The following is a 22,998-nucleotide window of genomic DNA, read 5'->3' on the forward strand; positions in this document are numbered from 1 at the left end:
CCCGGTCCCACCCTGCTGCTATCACCAGCACCTCCTCACCGGTCCTGCCCCCCCAACCTGACACCGGTACTGTCTTCCTAGAACATTGTCTCCACCCTTGCCTGGTGGGTTCTGCTCCTGACCCTGCGGCTGTCCAAGTCTGCCCCTCGGGCATCCTTGCCTCCACCCTTGGGCTGGCCAAGATGCTCAGGGGAAGGAGGGCCATGGGACACCCCTGAATCCATGGTCCAGACAGTGGACACGGACGGGCGGCCCTCAGAGGGGTAATGATGCTCCGGGGCCTCCCGAGGCGGCCTCTCCCACACCAGTGCCCAGCACAGGAGCACAGGACTCATGTAGCCCACGGGCAGCCCACCCAAGTCCGCTCAGCCTCGGGGCACCCAGGGCAAGGCCCAGGCACCCCACCCTCCCCAGAGTCTGAGCCTCTCACTCTCCGGATCTCTAGCCCCTGAGGCCTCTGTGCTCCCCAAGGAGCCTCTGCCGGCTGACAGGCAGGGCCCCTCCCAGACAACTCTGTCCCCCCAGCAGCCTCAGGCCATCCGCTTCCCGCAGGCCGCGGGTTCCCACGTGGACGACAATATGTGGAAACCCCTCCACATTCTTCAGGATGTCCGCTGCCCTTCCGGCTGCCTCGGCCTTGGCACCCAGGGGGGACCAGCCTTCCGGGCCTTCCCGGGGGTCCACGTTCCTCTCTGGTGACTCACTGCCCACCCCACACACCCATCACTGCAGGGGTGGCTCAGCGCTGCCCCCCACTGGATGCCACTCAGAACACCAGATGCTAGACCATTCATCAAGGAAGGAGGCCCCCCCCCACCCCGCTAACTGGTGCGTTGCTCCTGTGCTGCATCTGGGACCCCACACCCCCTACCTTTTTCCAAGGCTGCTTCGCCCAGGGCTGGGAACAGTGCTGTGCCCATGATGACCCACACTTCCAGCTCGGGCCTGAAGGACCCAGGCCACTACATGGTCCTGTCTAGGCTGCTGTCCTGGCGGGCTCTGTAGCCCCCTGGGCCAGGAGTGGCCCTTGTATCACCCCGTTGGGCAGTTGGGGGCTCATTCCTCACAAGGCCTCAGGGGGCACAGAGCTGTGTGCAAGCACAGCACTCAAGGATGGTCTAGAATATTCTCTCGGTGCACAAGTGGAATCTCCAGCAAACCTGACCTCCTCCATTGCCTGGCAGCTCCATGCTCCACCAGCTAAAAGGGGCTCCAGGACCCCCAGCCGCTCTGGCCCTGCCTCACCTGGTGGGGTCCCCCTCAGCAGCTGCCTCTGGCACCCCACCTTCTGGCAGGGGTGGGCAGACGTGAGTCCCTGTGTCTGGTTTCTCATCAAGATGTGGGGTCTGTGCTGGGCGGGGAGAAGCCCCGTCCCTGCACCATCTGCTTCCGGCCCTGCCCGGACATCGGAAGAGCTGACCCGGTGTGTGGGCCTACACACCACATGCCTAGTCCATACGTGTGCACATAGCCTCTCAGGGTCACGTGCCCCTCTAGTCCTTGCCAAGGTCTCCAGTGAATGCCCACCCTGCACAGGGCTTCCAGGGGCTTCCAGAGCCTTCCAGAGCCTTCCAGAGGCTTCCAGGGCCCCTGGACTCACCTGCACGTGGTCCACCCAGTTCTCCTGAGACATACTTCTCTGTGAAAGTAAGCATCAAGATAACCTTTTCTAGTTGCAGCTCTAGAAGCTGGGGAGGGAGAGCTCCCCGCCCCCCCCCCCCGTCACGGGCCCAGGCTCAGGGCGCTAACCAGGGCACACGCACCTCCACAAACCGCTTGTAGCACAGGTAGCGCAGGGCGGCCAGGCGCTGCTGAGTGGCAGCGTTGGGACACAGAGCTGTTGAAAAAGCACAGAGCTCAGGGCAGGGCAGGGGCCGGGGGCCAGTGTGTAGGGGGCTTCTGCCCACTCCCCTCCACCCTTCACTGTCCCCACAGGTGCCCTGCCAGCCTTGAGCCTCGTTTGGGGTCTCCCAGACCCTCTGCATCAGGGGCTCTGAGGGACAGGAGCCCCATCTCTCCAGGCTTCTTGTCCTTCGTGTCCTTCCCCCACCAGCATGTGAGGAAGGGGCCATCTCGCTCACCTGTTTACGAACTGATGCTTCCTTGTTGGCCTTACTTCCACATTTTGTTCAGAGCCCGCGGGGGCCCAGGAAGGGCCCCCTCCCACCCACCCATCCACCCGCCCCGCCCTCTGATGCTGGTCCTCCCTCTTGGGGCCAGCTGTCCTTGAAGCCTGGCAGTGCGCAGGGGATGCTGACCACAGAACCCTGCCCCTCCCAGTGGCGGCCTGGCCTTCTCAGGGCCCTGCACCCTCTGGAAGTGTGGCTGTGCCCGCAGCACCCCACTCCCAGCACTGGGGAGCGTCCTGTTACAGGGTCGCTGTCCAACCACAGCGGAGGTCAGTGCTGCCCAGAGGTTGGGGCCTGCAAGGGAGGGCCAGCGACTCCTCAGACAGGTGACGGGGCACCCCCTCCTCCTTCCTGCCCAGGCTGTGAGGGTTCCAGACCCCAGGAGGCTGCTAAGGAACCTGGGACAACACTGCAAAGTGAGGTGGACAAGGCCTGAGGAAGGGGGGGGGGACGAATGAGTGAGCTACTCAAGGAAAGAAGGAAAGAAGTGAATTTCTGCAGGCTCTGTCAGGACACAAAGTAACCATGTGTCCTTGCAGAGGCATCTGCAGACAGAGACTGGCTTTCCCGACATTTACGACATTTACACAATTCGAAGCATCGTTTTGCCGGTGGGAAACTTTGTCCAAAAGCCTTGTGGATACGGTATCGTGTCCACAGATAGATTCCGGTGCAGCCTGGGCTGACTGGCTGGTCCAGACGCAGCACAAACCCTTAAAGGGGCAGGCACAGCTGAGCCAGGCCCAACCGCCTGCCACACCCCTGAGCACCTGCAGATACCACAAAACCCAAATACGACGCACACTGCAGCCTGCTGGTTCATCCGCGCAAGGACACCTTGGGGGGCTCCACCTGGGACCCAGGCCTGGGGAGGGGTGGGCTAGTGGGGAGCTCAGGCTGGAGAGGCAAACAGAAGTCCCCGACCCTCCTTCTGTGTCTAACGTCAGCCCACGGAGGACATGGGGTCGGTCCTGTGGAGGCCACAGCTGTGACAGTGGACACGCGGATGGACTGCAGAGGGGCAAAGGGACCGTGACCGCAGCTGTGACCCTGAGGCCTCCTGGCTAAGACAGACCCCGCTGGGGAAGCAGCAGATGGGGCCTGGCAGCGGGTGGTCATGCGGAACAGGGGACCCGGAGGGGGTCTGTCCTCCCTGCCCCCAGCAGGCCAACGAGCAAGGCGCCCACGGAAAGCACCGGCTTGTCTACCCTGCCCTCTTGTCCAGCGGCCCCCCACTGTGTGTGACTATGTGACTCGGCACATAGTCAGGGGGGAGTCCCCACTATGTAGGGGTGCCTAGGCACCTACCCTGTTCCAGTGCCACACTCAGCTGAGACCTGTGGGGGGGGATAGACCTCCAAGGGGGGCACATCCTGAACTGCGGGGGGCGCCAGGCTAAGGCTGGTCCAAGACCCCAAAGACCCCTCTGGCCCCAAGCCCTGGGCCCACTGTGGCCATGACCCGACCCGGAAGTGTGGGCCCTGTGGGTCAGTGAATGTCATGGCAGGGCTGCTGGGGGGGGGGGAAGGCCTGCACCTCAGACCCAGCTGTGGTCTCCCACACAGCCTGCCCACCACCCCGGCCTTGTGGGCCTCACGCCCCACCCCCACCCTGCCCCACACGGGCCTGAGTCCCGGGTGGGGAGAGCCTCTGCCGAGGCGGCAGGCGCAGCCCCCCACAGCAGCCAGCATCGACCCTGTGAGTGATTCCGTGCTGAGAGCCTCTTGGGCCCGTGTCCCTCACCCCGTGTGCACCCTGAGGGACGCCGGCAGGGCTCACCGACACAGCGCCCAGGACAGGCATGCAGGTGACCTCAGAGGCCCCCCTGCCAGGGACGGGGATCCCCATGGGGGGTCCACTCCTTAGCGCTCCAGTCCTGCAACTGCACCCCAGACCTCCCGGTCCCTCAGACCCCAGCACCCCCAGGGGTCTGTGCTGCTGGGACCCTCCTTGGAGCTTCTGCACCTACAGCCCTTCTTTTGGTCTTCTTCTGCAGCCTGAGGGTGGCTCCTTCCTAGGGCTGTGTCCCCTGGCGCCCCAGGGGTCCCAGCAGCCGGCCGGTCCTCCTAGACCTGCCTCGGCTGCTTCGGGCAGAGGCCCCCCAGCTACTGTCAGCACAGCCAGCAGCTCCTTGTCCCTAACTGACCCAGACTGACCACACCACCAGCCTCCAGGCGACCACTTCTTGGTCCCCCCATCTCTTCACCTAAAACCACCTGGGGGGCCGTGGACAATCACACATCAAAACCACTTGGTGATGTGTTTCTGTCTGCAAAAGCCCCCAGTATCGCCCTCCTTTCTGGAGGCAATACTGCCTTTCGGAGGCAACTTTGTCCAGGGTCAGGGGATCTGCACAATTTCTCAAGGGTGTGAGGACAGAGAAGCCTGCAGGTGACTGAGACAGAAACCAGATGCTGACCAGAAATGGGGCTGAAACTTGGACACAGACCATAAGACACCTGTGAGCAAGACATTCGAAAGGAAAAAAGACAAAACTGGAAATATGTTCAAGTACCAAGAAACCACACAAAGCGAAAGAGCAGATCTGGAAAAGAACCAAAGTATGACTTCTGGAGCCACAGGTACAATGATCAAAATGCAGTGTTTTGTAGTTTTTTGGACACAGAGGAGAAAATTAGTGATGCGGAAAAGAGCAGGAGTTGCCCGAGCTCATCATGAGCGAGACACAGGACAGTAACACCGCAGGGAAGGCAGGGTGACAAGATCACACACGGGGCCAGAGAACCAACAGCAACATCTGAGGACATGGTGACTTACAATTTTCCAGAACCAAGTGAAGACAGCAATCCACAGATTTAAAAAGCCCAACAAAAACCAAGCCAGATAAATACAAAGAGATCTATAACCACTCTCTTCACAGTGAGACTGCAGAACATCAAAGACAGAGGAGAGAGAGAGAGAGAGAGAGAGAGAGAGAGAGAGAGATTGCTTTCAGAGAAAAGAAATTAGATTTCTTCATAACAACACGTTTCAACCCAAAGGACTGACATCATACCAAGCATGATCTTTGATCATGATGAGATTAAGAGCCCACACTAGAAAGATAACTAAAAGTGCCACATAGCTTTGAAATTAAGAAGTACAGTTCTAGGGGCGCCTGGGTGGCTCAGTCATGTGTCTGACTTTGGCTTAGGTCACGATCTCACCATGAGTGAATTCGAGCCTTGCATCCTGCTCTCTGCTGTCAGAACACATCCTCTGTCTCCTTCTCTCTCTGTCCCTCCCCTACTAGCTCTCTCTCTCTCAAAAATAAATAAACATTAGGGGCGCCTGGGTGGCTTGTTCGGTTAAGCGTCCGACTTCGGCTCAGGTCATGATCTCACGGTCCGTGAGTTCGAGCCCCGCGTCGGGCTCTGTGCTGGCAGCTCAGAGCCTGGAGCCCGTTTCAGATTCTGTGTCTCCCTCTCTCTCTGCCCCTCCCCTGTTCATGCTCTGTCTCTCTCTGTCTCAAAAATAAATAAACATTAAAAAAAATTAAAAAATAAATAAATAAACATTAAAAACAGAAGAAGAAATACATTTCTAATTAGCCCATGGGTAAAGAAAAAATTATAATAAAAATTAGAAAATATCTTCAGCTGGACAATAATAGAACTAATATATGTTGAAACTTGAGGAATATTTTAAGAAGCAAGAAGGTTTAAAATCTAGTTTGGTGGGCTGGGGAGGACAATGAACAAAGAGGGCCAAATAGCCAAAAGCCACCAACAAGTGGCCTTACATCAAACTAAAAATTAGCTTCTGTACAGCAAAGAAACAGTCGACAGAATGAAGAGGCAACCTACAGAGTGGAAGGAGATATTTGCAAACCACGCATCTGACAAGAGGCTAACGTTCAAAATACAGAAGGAACCCATGCAATTCAATAGCCAAAAATCCCAAATAACCAGATTTAAAAACGAGCAGAGGAACCGAATGGATGTTTTCCAAAGAAGACATCCAAACAGGTGTTGAATGAATGGAATGGTCCAAGGTACCACTAATCATCAGGGAAATGAAACTCCAAATTACGATGAGATACCACCTCACGTGTGCTAGAACGGCCATCAGCCATCATTGGACGAAAAGACAAGAACGAACCAGAAGGGGCGGGGGCAGGGAGGGGGCGGGGTGCAGCAAGGCCCCGCCTCCCAGGAGTCTACGCAGGCGGGCAAAGGGGCTTGCGGGCCTCAGGCTGCTGCTCGTGTCCAGGGCCTGCGATGGGCAGGCGGCAGGAAGTGGGGGGGAGGTCGGTGGACCCTGGTCGGTCTGACTCTTGATGCGGGCCTGAACCCCGCATCCGCCGGGCGCGCACAGGTTGTGGGGGCGGGCACTCACCCGGGTCCAGGCCCAGCCGCTCCAGCTGGCTCAGGACCCGCCGACTTAGCACTCTGGGACTCAGCCTCTCCAGCCTCGAGGTCACCTGTGGGTGCTGCCTGCAGGGAGAGAAACACGGCTCCTGTCTGGCACTGCTTTAAGACTTTTGTTTTCATCTAAGTCACACACGCACCGTTTAAAACTCAGGTAGTTCTACAAGGGTTATGGAGAGAGCAGTCACCCTGTCACCCTGTCACCCTGCCCCACTGCACACCAGACACACACATCACTTTTGTCGTGTTTGGTATTTGTCTCTGTGCTTACAAGCGACATGATTGTACGTGATCTCTTGGTTATTCAGTTTTAGGAGTTTGGTCTGCACAACTCACCACGGAAGGCTCTCCAGCCTCCCTCCCCACACAGTATCCAAGCCCTTACGTAGGGTCAGGACACCGTGTCTGCCATATCATGACCAGACGACCAGGCGAACACTGTCAGTGGCCAGGCCACACCCTCCTGTTCTCTTCAGGGTTAATACCTGTCTGCTGAGGTTGCTGACCCAGGCCCCCCCGCCTGCCTCGCCCTGTGCCCACAACTCGGTGGACACACCTCCTCACTCCCCCAGCTGACAGCTCAGCACACACCCGCAGAAGTTGCTAGAGCTGGTGTGCGCCTGAGCTCTGCCCCGCGCCGGCTTGAGGGTTCGGCTGAGCCGAGACCTTGGGGTCCGGGCAGGCGATGCTCCTGGAATCCCGCCTGATCCCTGCTCTTCCTGGGGTCTGCAGTGTGCGTCTCACCCATGCAGGCCGCCCCGCAGACCCGCTAAGCCGGGTGCCTCGGGACCGGGGTTCCCGTTACTTGGATGTCGGGCCTTCTTGACAAGATCTCTACTTTTTCTTTTAACCTTTTCTCTCTGATTTTCATACTGTTTATCTGTTTTGTACTTTTTCGAAGACATCTTCAAATTTATCTTCCAAACTTCTATTGTGCTTTTCACTTTGCTGTTAAATTTTTGATTGCAAAGAGTTCTGTTCTGTGTTCTGCAGACACCTCGGCCCAGGGTCCCCAAGGACCGGCTGACCACTGAGGGCCCTCCTCGGGCTCTGCGTTGGACCCCACATGCTCCTGGCGGCCACAGGTCAGCTTCCCAGCCTGCTAAGTGCTCTACCTGACCACCTGCCACCAGCTCTTGGACCCCCTGCTGTCGCTGCCTCTCCTTCTCTTAAAATGTCTTCTTCATTTTGGGGCAGAGACACAATAATAAATGCTTGTATTTATCAGCCAGAAGCACTTTTTTTTTTTTAATTTTTTTTTCAACGTTTATTTATTTTGGGGACAGAGAGACAGAGCATGAACGGGGGAGGGGCAGAGAGAGAGGGAGACACAGAATCGGAAACAGGCTCCAGGCTCTGAGCCATCAGCCCAGAGCCCGACGCGGGGCTCGAACTCACAGACCACGAGATCGTGACCTGGCTGAAGTCGGACGCTTAACCGACTGCGCCACCCAGGCGCCCCCAGAAGCACTTTTTAAAACCTAGCGTTTATAGGGGCGCCTGGGGGCTCAGTCGGTTAAGCATCTGACTCTTGATCTCAGCTCGTCATGATCACGGTTCGTGAGCTAAAGCCCCACATCGGACTCTGTGCTGATGGTGCCAAACCTGCTTGTTATTCTTTCTCTCTCTCCCTCTCCCTCTCTCTCTCTGTCTCTGTCTCTCTCTCCCTCCCTTTCTCTAGGCCCTAGGAAAATTTTTTCTAAACTATTCTTTTTAAGTTTGTTTATTTATTTATTTATTTGTAAGAGAGAAAGAAGAATAGGGGGAGGGAGGGAGGAGGGGGGGAGGGAGGGGGGAGGGGGGAGGGGGGGAGGAGGGGAGGGGGGGAGGGAGGAAATCCCAAGCAGGCTCCAAGCTGTCAGCACAGAGCCCAATGTGGGGCTCAAAGTCATGAACCGTGAGATCACGACCTGAGCCGAGATCTAGAGTTGGACTGAGCCACCCAGGTGTCTTAAGACCCAGGAAATTTTCAAAAAATCATTGATTTAAACCAATATCCTCAACTAAATCCAGCCACACAGGGCCTTTCTCACTGTCCCACTGTCCATCCATGTATGTCCCTTCTCCACATGGGACTCTGGCCCCTGGCCCCACAGTATGTTCACTTACTTGCTCTGTGTCCCCCCACCCTTTTTTTAAAGTCGTTGTTTATTGTTCAAGCCACTTTTTTTTTAGTAATCTCCACGCCGAACGTGGGGCTCAAACTCATGGCCCCGGGATCAAGAGTCGCATGCTTCACTGACTGGGCCAGCTGGGCGCCACTCTGTCACTTTTCAAATCCGTAATGACAGGGAGGAGAGCCAGCACTGGACGAGCCCGGCCCGGGGCTGTGTGGGTTTGCCTGCTTCCCAGCATTTAAGTCACACCACCCCTGAGACGGGCAAAATCAGTCCAGTTTTAGGGACAAGGAAAGAAACCCAGAAAGTGAAGTGACTTGCTCATAGGTCCAGGGAGGTCTGCCCCAGAGCCCAAGGTCTGGATCTCCAGCCGGGGGGCCCCAGGGCTGAGTAGTTCGTGGAGCCAGGATCAAGCCACGACTACCTGCGGATGGGCGGGTGGCTCAAGGAGCCTTCACAGACCTCCAGGAGCTGCTGCCCCCTGTGCCCCCCTCAACACGTGTGGCAAGAAGATGTTCTCCCGCCAGATGCCACCCCCGTGCCCCACACCCAGGCGACACCCTCACATCACCTATACAGGCACGTGGGCTATCCACACGGGCTCCACACCCGTCCCTGGCGATTTATCCCGCGAAGGGATGAAGGAATGAGTGAATGGATAAGCAGCATGACTTCCGGAACCAGGTAAGAAGTCACCCACCTGATGCAGAGGATTGTTTTTGTTCGCTCGAGGGTGGTAACCGTCTCTCATCTGGTCCCTGGCAGGCGTGGCCCCTCGCTGGCCGACCCGGCTGCGACTTGTGGGGGCCATGCGTGTGGCCTTCCCCTGTGCTTGCCCCCCTCACCCCACCCTCGGCCCCCGTAGGGCTCACCTGGCAACAACTCCGATGTCAAAGCCGGGCCGGCACCAGGAGTCCAGGAGGGCCAGCAGCCTCCTCTGGAGGTCCGGGAAGCCGGCCACATAACGCTCCACGAGGCTCACTCTGTCCTGGAGGAGCAGTGGGGTGCACATCTGCGGGGAAGCACGTCCTCAGGCCACAGCCCCGTGGGCACCTGGCACCTCCACCCCCAGCTGAGACCCCAGACTCACCTCCAACCCATCCAAGAGTGTGAGTGCCCCCATAGTGGCTCCCGGGGCACGATGCAGGCAGCCCAGCCCATGCCCTGCACTTGAGCATCTCGCCCCCACACATGCAGGCCCCACAGCTCCCTGGGGCTCGGCCTGGGCTCTGTGGTCATTTTCATCTCCATTACAAAGGCCTGGAGGCCCCAAGAGGCAAGGAGAACCTGGGGAAGCTGTTTCTCCTGTCTTCACTGAACTGGGGGCGGGGGGGCAGGAGGGAGGCCAACGTGGGCAGTAGCCCGATGGCCCAGAAATGCCTCCTCGTTGGCACAGATGGCATGCCTACTCCTAGTGCCCGTGAGTGCATGAGCCCACGAGAGCCCCAAGCTGAGCCCTCAGGGAACCTTGGAGGCAGCCCCTGATGGTGGCACCGGCCCTTTGGACACTCGGGCCGTTTCCACCGCAAAAGTCAGGCCTCAACAAAGCCCCCTTCCAGTGGTCCCTACACTAGACCCCACCTCACCTCCTTTCCTCTCCATGTGACCACATAGGTCAGGCTGCCTGGAGCCCAGACTGGATGGGGTCCCTCCCATCAGCCAGGCTGGAACCATGGGGTGGTCCTCACGGAGAGCTCCATTCCCGAGAGCCCCTCTGGCCACCACTTTCGGAGCATACCACACCTGAGCCCAATGACTGCCCTCCTGGGCACGCCCCTTGGGCCCTCCGAGTAGGGTCAGGTGGTCACATGCGACCCTTGCCCTCTGGCACCCCAGCCCCACCCTGTGAACAGCAGAGGCCAGGGCTCAGTGGTACAAGACCCTCTGCCTCCAGACCATGTTTCTGGAGACCTGGGCTTCATCCACGTTGGGGCCCTCAAAACTCACGTGAGAAAGACACTTACCTTTTCAACATCAAGTGCTGGCTGCAACTTCAGCCTGGAGCCCAGCACGACAGCCTGGCAATCAGAAATGGAGCAGGTTCCACAAAGTACACGGGCCCTGGTGGGGCACGGGCAGCGCCACGGTGGGGGGGCTCCCACCCTCTACACCTCTGTCACTGGGGCACAGGACAGGCCTGTTCAGGTCCAAGGGGCCCGGAACCCAGAAGCCTCCTGGCAGACAAGCACCCCTGCCCCACTCCCCCCCCCCCCCCAGCTGAGTCAGGTTCCACAAGAGGTGGGACAGGTGGGAATGACCCATGGGCCCTACCAGGCTGGGGTGTGGCCTGCTGGATAGGGCATCAGGGTGGGTGCTGGGCCCAAGTGGCTCTGGCCAGGGGGTGCTGATGAGTGGATAGAGAACGAGGGGGGGCAGACAAGAAGTAGAAGTTTTGTCACCTACCCCCAGGCTCTGCTTCCACATACCCGCTCTCACATGCCCCGTACCTCCCACCAGTTGCCATCCACCTGCAAGAGCCTGGCAGGCCAGTCACGGTGCTCACAGCCAGGGGCCAGGGTTGGTGACCCCTGCCTCTGTGCACCCTGAGGCCTGGGGGCCTGTGGCCCTGAAGTGCAGGGGCCTCTGAGCACTTCCCACAAGGCATACTGTGTGTGCAATCCAAAACGACTAATGAGCGCAGGACTCTCTGTCCAAAAGGGCGGATTGGCCCCAGGACGAGAGGCCGGAGTAGGCCGTGGTGTGGCCTGAGTGTGTTGGGGGAAGCACAGAGCTGCCCCCTTGGGTCCACAGAAGAGAGGCTCTGAACCCACCGCTTCCTGGTGAGGACGGGAGGGTAGTGGGCGCAGCTGAGAACCCTGCCTGCGGGCGGCCGACCGGCCGCAGGGACCCTCCTCCGACTCAGCACAGAGAACGCCCGGGGCCCTGAGCGCCCGCACGTAGCGCTGACCGGGCTGCTATTAATAATTTCCATACATCGCGCTCCCATTATGAGCAAAAATAACCGGCGGAGCAGCCGGGCGCCCCGCCCCACGCGGCTCACACAAAGGACCAAAATAGCGGCCTGGGAAAGGCTCGCTCCGGCCTCCGGCCGGCCGCGGACCGCGCGGGGCGGGGGCGCAGGGCCAGGGGCCTTTCCCTGCGCAGCGCTGACCCGGCGCCTCCACAGCCTGGCTGCTGTCCAGGAGCTCGGCCGCCAGGGCCCCGAGGGGCCCCGAGCGGGGGCAGGGGCGCAGGGGCGCAGGGGGCGCAGGGGGCGCAGAGGGCGCAGGGGGAGGGGCCAGAGCTGGAGGAGGGACTCGAGGGGGGGCAGGGCCTGGGGAGGGGCTCGGGGCGGTGGGAGGGGTGCAGGTGCCTCCCGCCCACGGGGACCTTGTCTTTTCTGGATGGGAGGCCCCCTGAGAACTGAGGGAGCGCCAGGCCCCCACCGGGGAAGGCTGGCGTGCATATCCCGGTGGCCCCGCGCACCGAGCTCACAAACTGGGGTGGTCGGAACACTGCCACCTGCGGTGCTTCTTCCGCCGTCGACACCTGGACCTGCGCTTGGTCAGGCCACGCCGCGGCCGAGAAGGGGCTGTGGGGAGGGATACCTGGGGGCGTGAGACCCTCCCATCCTCCAGACCGGGCCATGAGCCAGTGACCCTGGGAGAGGTGGGGGGGGGGCAGAGATGCCCTCCTTCTCCCCTCACTACCTCTGCTGGGGTATCGGCCCCCATCATCTGTGGCTCCTGCTCCTCTAGGGACAAGACTTCGTCTGTCTCTAGGCTCCAGCCCTCATTGGGGTCTGGGGGGGATCCTGAGCCCCCCACTCTCCAACAACCCCTCTGACTCCTGGGGTGAGGCCTCAGGCTTGGGAAGGGGGTAGCCTGGAACGGTGGCCTGGGTGTCAGGTCAGGCTGTCACGGGAGGCTGGGCGCTGCCCTTCACAGAAGCAGGAGCTTCGCCTTACAGAGCAGCCTAGAGCCCTGAGGGTGCCCCCGCTCTGCCAGCAGGGCCTCCCTCCCCCCGAGGAGCCTGCGGTGCCAACCCCAACCCTCTCACCTGCCGCCTTGCCACCAGGGTCCTGGTAGTGATGCCCACCGGCTGAGGTGGGGGGGGGGGGGCGGTGCTCAGAGCCCAGCCCACCCATCCTAGGCAGGCAGCTCAGGCCTAACATGTGTGGCCGGGTGCACAGCTCACCTGGCCGCACAATGACACTGTCACACAGGGCTCAGAGTGCTCAGCATGGCCCCTCTCTGCTCCCTGGTTCCTCCCAAGCTCTCCTAGCACCCAGGGTGCCCTCTCTCAGCCACATGGCCTCTGTGGAAGCTGCAGGGTATGGCCAGCGTGCCAGGGCTGGATGGCCGCAGACACCCCCCAGGGACAGTTTGGGAGGTACCCTCATTCTGCACCTGCACCTCTGTACCTGGAGGCTGGGTGGGGTAGCACAGGACAAGGAAAGGGGCAGCCAGGGGGTGTGGTCTCGGTGACCTGGCGGGGATGATTGACAGCAGGAAGCCCCCCCCAGGGCCTGGCTTCTGTCTTGGGGCTTGGTCGGGGCGGGTGCTGTATGTAGTTCTTTCATTGCCATGAGGTGGGCTTAGCATCTGTCTCTGGTCATTTTTCTGTCTGAGCTTCTGCTGAGAGGACAGCACACCGAGCCGCCCATGGCCTGGTCACATGAGAGAGTGTAGGCACATCACCTGCTGACACAGGCACCTGTGACAGGGAAGGTGGGAGGGGCTGAGACCCCACGGAAGGAAACTGCGGAGGACCGGGCCCCTGGCGCCTCCCAGGTCTTCCTGGCCTCTGCATGGAGGCCTCTAAGAAGAGAGATGCCAGCTGAGTCAGGGCGAGGCTGTGGAAACCTCTGGCCAGACAGACTCCGGGACTGCTGCCTTTGGGGAAAACAACTCAGAAAACCCAGAGGGGCCGGGGTGGCCGCCGTGGGAGGAGCGTTCACGGGCCACCCCCCACCTCCTCCCGGCTGTCCACTCCATGGGGCTGGAGGCCGGGCAGGTGCCCAGGCAGCCAAGCCCAGACTCGGCAGCCTCAGACCCAGGACGGGCCTGCCTCCCACCTCCACAGCTCAGCTCGGGCCTGGAGCCAAGGGGCTTTTTTTTCTTCCCCCTGAAGCAAAGCTATCTTTTTACCTTGATAAGCTGTTTAAAAAATGTAAATAAAATAACTCAGTAGACAAAAGCGGGCATTCATCCCGCCTGGAGCCAGCCGCCGCCCTCGACATGAAATATCGGTGCACATTAAGTCGTGAGTCCCTGCTAATCCGAGCGGACAGGCCTGAATGCGGCCCCTTTCGCCGGGCGCGGCGGTGGGCACTGGAGCATGCACCGCCTGCCGGGCGGCCCCGCTTGGGGACAATGGCTTTTCTTCGCAGAAGGGGCCTGTGCGGGACAAGAGCCCCCTTTGTGTTGGGATTCCTGCCTTGGAGCGCGAGGGAGGCGCATTCAGCCGGCCCTAGACACTCTTTGAAAGGCTCGGGTGCAACAGAAGACACCGAAACACTAGCCTGCCTTCTGCCTCCCGCATTCTTGCAAGCCCAGCCGCCCATTCAGCCTGCGGAGAATGGCCCTGCGCCACAGGAGCGGAGCCCCAGCCACATTGCCCCTGGCGTGGCCATCTTGGTTTCTCAGCGCCCTTCACCAGCCTCGAGACAAGAGCCCAGGGCCGGGCATGACAGTCGCCAACACATGGCCCACACCTCTGAGGGTGCAGGACTGGCGGTCCAGGTGAGGCCCAAATGGCAATGAGCCTCCTCACTGGGACTGGCCCCTCGGAGAGGAAGGCCCCCCGTGGGGCAGGTCTGGGGTCCTGCCTCGGTGCCCACCGAGGCATGGGGAGCAGCGCCCCTGGGCAGTGGGAGGGGTGAGCCAGGAGTGAGCCCCTGGACACCCCTGGGACTGGACCTGGGACATAGCAAGAGTGCCCCGCTGAGCTGGGCAGCCTAGGACTTCTCCCCATGTTGCGACCTTCACACCTCAGGGCACAGGGATGTCATGGGGGCCCCTGTGCCTGCAGCAACAGCTCAGAGCTGCGCCCCACCCCCATCATAGAGCCGCCCCTCCCTGCTCACCACAGACCCCCCACTCCTTACTACCTCATGCAGACCCAAGTCACTCCCAGTGCTCATGGCCAGCCTCCACCTCCTCTCGGAAACTTCTGGACTTAAATGAGAGCTGGCAGGGCTCATAAAGGAGACCCAACGAACCCACCAAGACCTCCAGAGCCCCACAAGTTCTTACCCAGAGACCTGCAGCTACTAAGCCCACGTTTCCACATTTGCTCTTTCTGACCCAGGCTTTCCCAGGATAAGGGAGCCATGACCTGTCCCAGGCATGGCCCCACGTCCCAAAGCATCACATGCGCTAGAGGACTCTCTGCTGTCATAACTGGTCACCTGTGCCCCAAAGTGCCAGTGCTGTGCCCTATGCGGAACTTCTGCAAAAAAACCCAAAACCATGAGCATCATGCTGAGGGGCTGGTCCTGGGAAACACTGAAACAGGTAGGTTGGGGTCCTGCCCAGCCTAGTACCTGCAAGGAGCCAAAAGGACCCTCGGGGTGTCTGACCCTCACAGGGGCACCACCGCTGCGGGGACCTGGTCCAACAGAACGACAAATAGCAGGAGTTGTGCCACCCAGAGCGAGGCCCCTTCACTCCAGGGCAGGCCCCTTGACAGGTGCAAGGAGGTGGCAGACACAGCATGAGGGCTCTCAGGGGGCTCTTCCAGACCCCGCTGTTAGAATAGGAGCAAATCGGCCAGTCCCCAGGCCTGGTGTGGGTGTGGCTGCAGGACCCCCGACGAGGATACAAAGCCAGCAGCTGGAAGCGGCTGGGCCCAGAGGGAACTGGGCTGTTGGTCCCCAGGCCACACCACACTGAGGCCAAGAGACCTTGCGAGTGGGCCTGGGCAGAGGCAGGAGGGAGAAGGGGGAACCCTGTGGGGTCATGTGGGTGCTCCCTGGCAAAGCTCCCCGCTTGGGAGGCTCTGGGCTGGGAGGGTGTGGGAGGTCCAGCTGTCTGATCGAGGCTCGAGGGGTGGCAAGTGTGGGCAGAGGGACGCCCGCACCCCTGATCTTCTTAGCCGCCCCCCGCCCGAGTGTTTCTGGGAATTGACATGTGAGACTGGACAGCAGCGGCTCAGGTAGGCGGTTCTGCCACAGGGCTTCCAGGCCAAAGCCAGGGTGTCCTTGGGCTGCTGACCACATTTGAGGACCCAGTGAACACCCAGGAGGAAGGACCCCAGGTGCTGCACCAGAGAGCCAGGCGTGGGGGGGGGGGTGCTGCTCCCAGACTCTTTTCCAGCTTGGTGAGTGTGAGGGGCTCCTAGGACCCCAGTGCATGGCACAGCCCCGAGCTGGGCTCCTGGGGTGGCTGATCCCTGAGACCCTCTGCTCCAGACCCAGAGTCCCCGCGGCAGCACTCCCATAGTGGAGGGGTGGAGAGGACACTCCCAGGGTGGACCCTGTGAGCCCCCTCAGCCCAGCTCTTGCCTGCTCCACTGACCCCACGTGCAGACCTGGCCCCTGAGCCCCTCCCTGCCAGCCCCGGTGTACATGGGGGTCACACTCACTTCTTTGAACTTGCCCTCCTGGTGGAGCTGGTGGATGTGAGTCAGCAGGGGGCTCCGGTCTGCGTCCTGCAGCTGGAAGATGCTGACCAGTGGCTCCACGAGACTAGGGGGGCTCCTGGCGAGGACCCTGACTGCACGGGCCTGTAGCTGTTGCAGCCTTGAGCTGTGCTGGGAGACCAGAGAGCCAGCCTCAGCCGGGGAGTGGGGGGCTGCAGCTGGAGCATGGTGCCGGGGTAGAAGTCCAGCACCTCAACCCTGTGCCTGCGGTGGACAGTCCAGGCAGGCAAGGCCTGGGGGACAGGAGCACAGACGAGGGAGATGTGTGACTGTGGGGAAGCTGAGAGTCAAGCCCACAGACCCGGGAGCACAGTCAGTCCGAAGGCAGCGGCCCCTGCCCACCAGGGGTGAACGAGCTCAGCGGGCCAGGTCAGGCAGGCGTGGAGCCCACCAGGCCGAGAGCTATGGAGGGGGTGGAAGGGGCGAGGCTGGTGGGGCCGTGGGCAGGGCTCACCTGGGCCGACGCAGGGAGTGGCCGTGCCTGCAGCCAGCGGTGCAGCTCACAGACTACCCAGGCCTCCAGGGAGGGGCCCTTCAGCTGCCAGGCCTGGCTGCCTTCCAGCACGTCCAGGAGTCCGGTCAGTGGGTCATCCAGGGCAGCAAACCCCCGCCAGGCCTCTTCCCGGAGCTGCGGAGACACAGCACCTCACTGTCTCTTTGTTGAGCTCAAATCCTCCTGGTGAACCCTGCCCCGACCTGCACGGCCCAGCATGTGGTCTGCTCAGAGGGGGGACTGGGGCTGGTCAGCACTATCCTCCCAACCTCGGGGTCCTGTTCTGACCCGCCATGCCCCTGGCCCTGGGTGGCAGCCACCGTCCACACCGACGGTCCCGTAAAGACAGAGGGCATGTTCCCCGAGTCAGGCCAAGGGCGGCGGGACCCATCTGGGAGGCTCCGTTCATTCGGCTTCGCCCCAACTACTCGTGCGGCACGCCGAGGACCTGGCACTGGTCCTTCAGACACAGTGACTCCCTGGCGGGGCCAGCAAGCAACAGGAAACAGAAGAAAGAAGAGAAAAAGCCAAACTGGAAAAGGTCTTTGATTCACTTTTCTACCTCTTGCACTGCCAAAGGCTTGGAAACACGTATGAGCTGAAAAGAGAAACACCAGGAACACATGTGCTGTTCTCTCCCAAATGTGTCTTCAGGAGAACGGTGGTTCCTGATGGACTTTTAAGCAAGTGGGGTGTCGGGTGAGGGCCACACTGCACCCAGCCCTGGCTCTCCACTCTGCCTGACTCGGCCGTTCAGTCATGAGACACCCTGCAGTCAAGAACTTGCTGCAACTACAGAGGCCTGTCTCGGGGCCCCCTCCAGGCAGAGCTGCAGGGTCAGGGTCTCGGCCGTGAGCTCAGGAAACAGACACCCGGACACCTGAGGCTACTCGTAAGCAGCCTGGAGGTGAGGCCCCGGCTGTCCTTGCAGACCTGCACACAGAGAGCACCCTGAGGACAGCCTGAAATACTGCCACTCTCTGGGATGCGCGGGCCACACACCCGTCTCAAGGAGCCTGGGGGCACCCGCAGGGGCCACTGTCCCCCACCCTCCAGGAACGTGTGAAAGAAGACAGCTGAGGCCGAACCACCGCCACTTTCTTGCTCATGGAAGGAAAGATCTAGAAGGATGCGGCCCTGGATTTTGGCCCTAACTTGGTCACGTGTGGTGCCCATTCAGGGCCCCCGAAGAACAGCTCCGAGAGGCTCCCAGAGCAAAGCAGGGAGGCCGTGTGGCCGGGGCCTGGGCTTACAGTCGCCAGCCAGTCAGCTCTTCCGCTCGCAAGGTGAGCTCAGGTAAACGCCTCGTCTCCTTTCTCCGCTGGGCAGTCTCTACCTGCCTGGCCCCTTGCCACCAGCCGGACAGAGGGCGTGCGGCGGCCAGCCCTGGGGCAGGGCAGGGGGCCGGAAGGAGGAACCAGGCGCAGGACCGACCTTCCAGCTCTGAGCTGGGCGCCTGCTGACCGGGCGCCACGAAAAGGAAGACTCTTCCAAGGGCACCACCACCCTTCCAGCCAGGTGTGGCTGCCCAGCCCCGGTAGGTTTCACAGACCCCTTCCCAGTAGGGTTGCTCCGCAGTCCACTGTTGGGGCCGGCTCCCTCCTTCGGGCTCACCCAGCTGCTCTTTGTGGTGGAACCTCGTGCTAGCCAGCCGAAGGGGAGTGAGCGGGCATGTCCTTCCACGATGGCCGCTGCCCACTGTTGGCACCCCGGGCCAAGGACTCTGCCCTCCGTGTCTGGGAGTTGGCTCTGTCCCTTCCCATGAAAAGTGCCTGGGAGGGGTGCCTGGGTGGCTTGGTCAGTTAAGCGTCCGACTTCAGCTCAGGTCATGATCTCACGGTCCATGAGTTTGAGCCCTGCGTCGGGCTCTGTGCTGACAGCTCAGAGCCTGGAGCCTGTTTCAGATTCTGTGTCTCCCTCTCTCTCTGCCCCTCCCCTGTTCATGCTCTGTCTCTCTCTGTCTCAAAAATAAATAAACGTTGGGGCGCCTGGGTGGCGCAGTCGGTTAAGCGTCCGACTTCAGCCAGGTCACGATCTCGCGGTCCGGGAGTTCGAGCCCCGCGTCAGGCTCTGGGCTGATGGCTCAGAGCCTGGAGCCTGTTTCCGATTCTGTGTCTCCCTCTCTCTCTGCCCCTCCCCCATTCATGCTCTGTCTCTCTCTGTCCCCAAAATAAATAAACGTTAAAAAAAAAAAAAAAAGAAAGAAAGAAAAATAAATAAATAAACGTTTAAAAAATTTAAACAAACAAACAAAAAAAGTGCCTGGGAGCACTGTGGAGGTGACACTCACCTGCCCAGGTACCAAGCCCCACCGGGGGCTACAGGCCTCATTTATGCTGTGTCACCAGTGAGGGCCCAGGCACCTCCTTGCTGCACTCTGGCATCTCCCCTGGAGAGAGGAGGCCTTCTGGAAGCCCCCAGTGACCTCCCCAGGGTTCTGCTGATCAAACTTGGTCCACAGACTCCTCCACTGCCAGTGACTAAGCAACAGTGGAGGGGAAGTCACCAGGGAGGCACAGACCCCCTCTGCTGTTGGCCCCACGGCCCTTCCCACGCTTCTGCCCTGAGAGCATCTCGGGGCCAGGCTGGGCCAGAACCCTCTCCTTGCAAGGCATCTCTTAGTCTGGAGCTCCGAGAGTCACCCACGTTGTCTGTGCGTGCCTTCTCCCACACATGTGCCTCTGCTGTGCTCAGACAGCACCCAACAGCCCACAGGTCAAGGGGCCCACCCACAGAGCAGTGGGCAGCAGGCAGGGTGCAGAACTGGGGCATGGGCCACAGCCCTGGCATCCACGGTGTGGACGATGCTTCCCCAGGACACTTAGAGCAAACACCCACTTGGTTTGAATGTAATTTTAAGACCACAGTACTTGAGCAATCTGACTTGCTTACCAAAAATGAAATGCAGACTTTCCCCTCAAGCGTTTGGGTGAACTCAGGAAGCCGGGCAAGTCTCTCTCTGCAGACGCCCAGGAGAGGAGAGGCGTCTGTGGGAAAGGAGGCCTCTGAGGGCCCAGGGCTGTGCGGTCAGCACCCTCCACGGGGTGCCACAGGGAAAGGGTGGGCCAATCCCAGTTCGGTGGGCTGCCTGGGCTCCAGGAGTCCAGGAAGCCCCTCCAACACATGGGCCTCCACGTCACAAGGACCCGCATTGGTGACACCCGGCAGGAGCTGGCAGGAAAAAACACCATCGCTCCTTAACTACTTTGCAGACCTACTTGGGCCTTCGCCACCAGGGGAAGAAGCTTCAGTACGATGAGCCCACGTGAAACCCCACAAAGCACACAGGGAACAGTCACCGTGAGTGGCGGCCACAACACGACAGTGAAAGGTCTGAGAACAGGGACAGGAGGACACCCCCCAGGCTGGGGTCTGAGAGCCCTTCCCGCCCCTCTGGCCCCTGTGGCCTCCAGGGTGCCCCTCAGGTACTAGGTCCAGCACCCATGGGCCATCTGCCACCCCTCGTCCTAGAGGATCTAAGCGTAGGCCCCAAGGCCCTGCTCCTGTGCTGGTCCCTCCTCGGCCTGGGTCCCGGGTCTCCTTCCCTCCTGCCCCCTGACCGCTGCCACCCGGCAGGGGCCTGTGCCCCGTCGTCACCGGCTTCTGTGCCCACATGGTCCTGGGGCTGGAGCGGCGCCAGAGTCCCTACGGACCTGTTCAAACAGGCAGGGCTGCCCGAGAACTTGAGTTTCTCACAAGCTCCCAGGTGCCTGCTGCCTGGGGGCCCTGCTCCAAGGAGTACCGTCCTTCCAGTTTGCTCACCCCTCCCGCGCTGGCCATCTCTCCTGCCGTCCCAACTCAGGGGGCTCTGAGGGCATCCCAACCCCACTGTGCGTCCCCCGCCCCAGGCCCCAGTCCACACCAGCCTGCCCCCTTCCTCTCTGTGCCACAAACCCTCACACGGTTCTCCAAGCCCAACCCCCAGTCTCCCTGTGCTGTTCTGTCGGGGACCCTGAAACGTCCCTGTGGTCAGCCAGGGGACAGCACGCGTCCCTCCAGCCAGGGGCTTTGGGAGCCGACGCAGTTCCCTGGCACATGCACAGCAGGCCTCGCTGGCACCAAAAATGAAAATTCACGGACGTGACCCTTCACAGACAGAAACGGGTAACGAAAGGTAAAACACACACCTGTGTTTGCTTGGAAATAAGTAACCTGCTGGCCGAATGAGACAACATGATGAAAATCAGAAAACAGGGAAGAGGGACAACGGGTTTCTCCACCTCAAAACTCGTGACCAAGGGAACTTGGAGGGAAACGCACCGCCGTGGGCGAGCGCCTGGGAAAGAAGGACCGGAGAGTAAGGACGGCGTCCGACCAGCGGTGGTGCCCAGCGGCACCAGCCACGCCCACACGCTGGCCACAGCGAAGACGCCGAAAGCGGAGCCCCGGGGGCAGCGCTACAGCTCGAGCTGGGGGCTTGCACTGCCCCCCTCGGAAAGCCTGGCCAGCAGCCATGATGACACAGAAGAAACGGAAGCTTCCCGGGGAAATAAACCAGAAGCGAAACTCTGAACAGGCCTGGGTCCCCCGCCTCCCCGCCCCCTGCCCAAGACCCCCCGGGGAGGACTGTGCACTCTTCCCTCTCCCAGACTCTGGACGAACAAGTAATTCCTGTCTTCCGCCAGCTGCTCCAGGGACAGGAACGAAGGAACACCTTGTATGAGGTTAGTTCACCAGAAACAGACAGAGACAAAACTCACAAACGCCACAGTGACCAGGGGAGACGCGTCCCAGACATGTGGGGGCGACTTGAGTTAGAGAATCTGTTCACCAGACAGCACGGTCATGTTGCTTCAGTCTTGATCCCGAAGCCACCGTTACAAAATTGAAGAGAGTTTTTGACTTGCCCGAGAACTTCGGATTCGTCCAGCTTGAACTGGCTGCTCGAAGCCTAAGCACTTGGCTCAGGAGTGGAGGAGCCCAGGCCTGTCCCCCGACACAGACATACGTGGTGGCCCCAGGAGTCTGGCTGACCCATTAGCCAGGGACAGGTCCTCCCGGCATCACCAAGCAAGCTGTGGGCCCGGAAGCACCCTAACCCTGGACAGCTCACAGACACGGCTCCTGCACGAGCCTGCGGCCCCTTCCTGCAGCACGCCTACTCTGGACACCTGCCCCCGTGGGCCTGGCCCTCCTTGGGCGGCAGGAGGCAAGACCGACACTAGACTCGGGCCTCATCCCTCCAGCCTTCACAGCAGTGACTTCTGTGTCCTCCCTGGGAACTAGGTCGACTTCACTCTTTTGCTGCCCCAGGGGAGCCAAGTATAGGGCACGGGGCCCGAGGGTCAGGCAGTCCCACTCCAGGGACAAAGCTACCCTCCAGGCACAGGCCACCACCAAGCAGCCTCCTTGCCAAGCCCACCGCCTCCTGCTGGACGACAGGCTGTCCCTGGGAGAGGAGGCCATGGGCGAGGCCAGTGTGAACCAGTGAGTACCCGGGCCCCACCCGGCACACAGGTGGTCATGGCCCACTGGGTCCCCTGTGCTGTGCGGAAGCCGAATGGTGGCCGCAGGCCCTTCCCTCCTGCTCTGAGCCCCAGGGGTCTGTGTCTGCCAGTGTCTAGTGGGTGTCATCCCAAGCCCCAGCCCCCACGTGTCTGCCAGAACATCCGGACAGGGCAGCCCACTGAGGCCAGTGGAGGGCCCGCAACCCCCATGCTCACTCACCTGCCGCAGCTCTCGCGTGGACCACAGTGTCTGCAGGGCCTGCCGGGACAGGAGTGGGTCCTGGCCTGGGGGGACGAGACAAGGGCTATGCAGAGTCCACCAACACCCCCCCGACCTTTGATCAACGCCTGGGGGCTTCCCGCAGATGCCAGCCAGTGCCCGTGGACTCCGGCCAGAGCTCCCCACTGCTCTTCCCTGTGACGCCAGCCTGGCCATCCTGCAGTGCTCACTGGGATGGGCTTCTGCCCACAGCTTGGGGCAGCCCAGGCCTCATGTTTCAGCAATGGTGGGCTGCAGGTCTCAGACTGACCACACTGTGTGGGCAGGGAAGGGGCATCGGACCCCAGGGCCAAGCCCACAGCACTAACCATCAGGGCATGCCTGGTGGGCCACCGCACCCCCACCCCTCCATGCCATGTCACAGCCCACGCCTGTCCACTTCCCACCAAGTGTGGCCTCCAGCCCCTGCTGAGACCCTAAAGTGGTCCTGGCCTCTGCCTCCCCTGGCTGCTCCCCAAAGCCTCCCCACCCACAGCCCTGGCCCTCTCTTGCTTGCCCAAGTCTCCAGCCCCACTGCAGGACTGCTGGCCGGGGCAGGGATCCCACTGGGACCCTAGGCCCCGGGGAAGTTGGGGTTA

The 22,998-nt window shown here is 60.9% G+C and overlaps 1 protein-coding gene across 2 annotated transcripts in view; it reads right to left on the minus strand.

Moving 5' to 3' along the window:
- Nucleotides 1-22,998, minus strand: part of EXD3 (exonuclease 3'-5' domain containing 3) — an 81,332-nt gene that overhangs the window by 30,825 nt on the left and 27,509 nt on the right. For both annotated transcript variants that reach the window (XM_043566689.1, XM_043566688.1), the window contains exons 4-11: nt 22,361-22,425; nt 16,655-16,828; nt 16,144-16,311; nt 10,581-10,634; nt 9,489-9,628; nt 6,468-6,565; nt 1,764-1,837; nt 1,601-1,639 (exon numbers count right to left, since the gene is read on the minus strand). In XM_043566689.1, the coding sequence (XP_043422624.1) occupies nt 1,601-1,639; nt 1,764-1,837; nt 6,468-6,565; nt 9,489-9,628; nt 10,581-10,634; nt 16,144-16,311; nt 16,655-16,828; nt 22,361-22,425 (812 nt within the window). The remainder of the gene's footprint in view (nt 1-1,600; nt 1,640-1,763; nt 1,838-6,467; nt 6,566-9,488; nt 9,629-10,580; nt 10,635-16,143; nt 16,312-16,654; nt 16,829-22,360; nt 22,426-22,998) is intronic.

Source organism: Prionailurus bengalensis, chromosome D4 (assembly GCF_016509475.1).
Source record: "Prionailurus bengalensis isolate Pbe53 chromosome D4, Fcat_Pben_1.1_paternal_pri, whole genome shotgun sequence".
Classification (NCBI taxonomy): domain Eukaryota; kingdom Metazoa; phylum Chordata; class Mammalia; order Carnivora; family Felidae; genus Prionailurus; species Prionailurus bengalensis.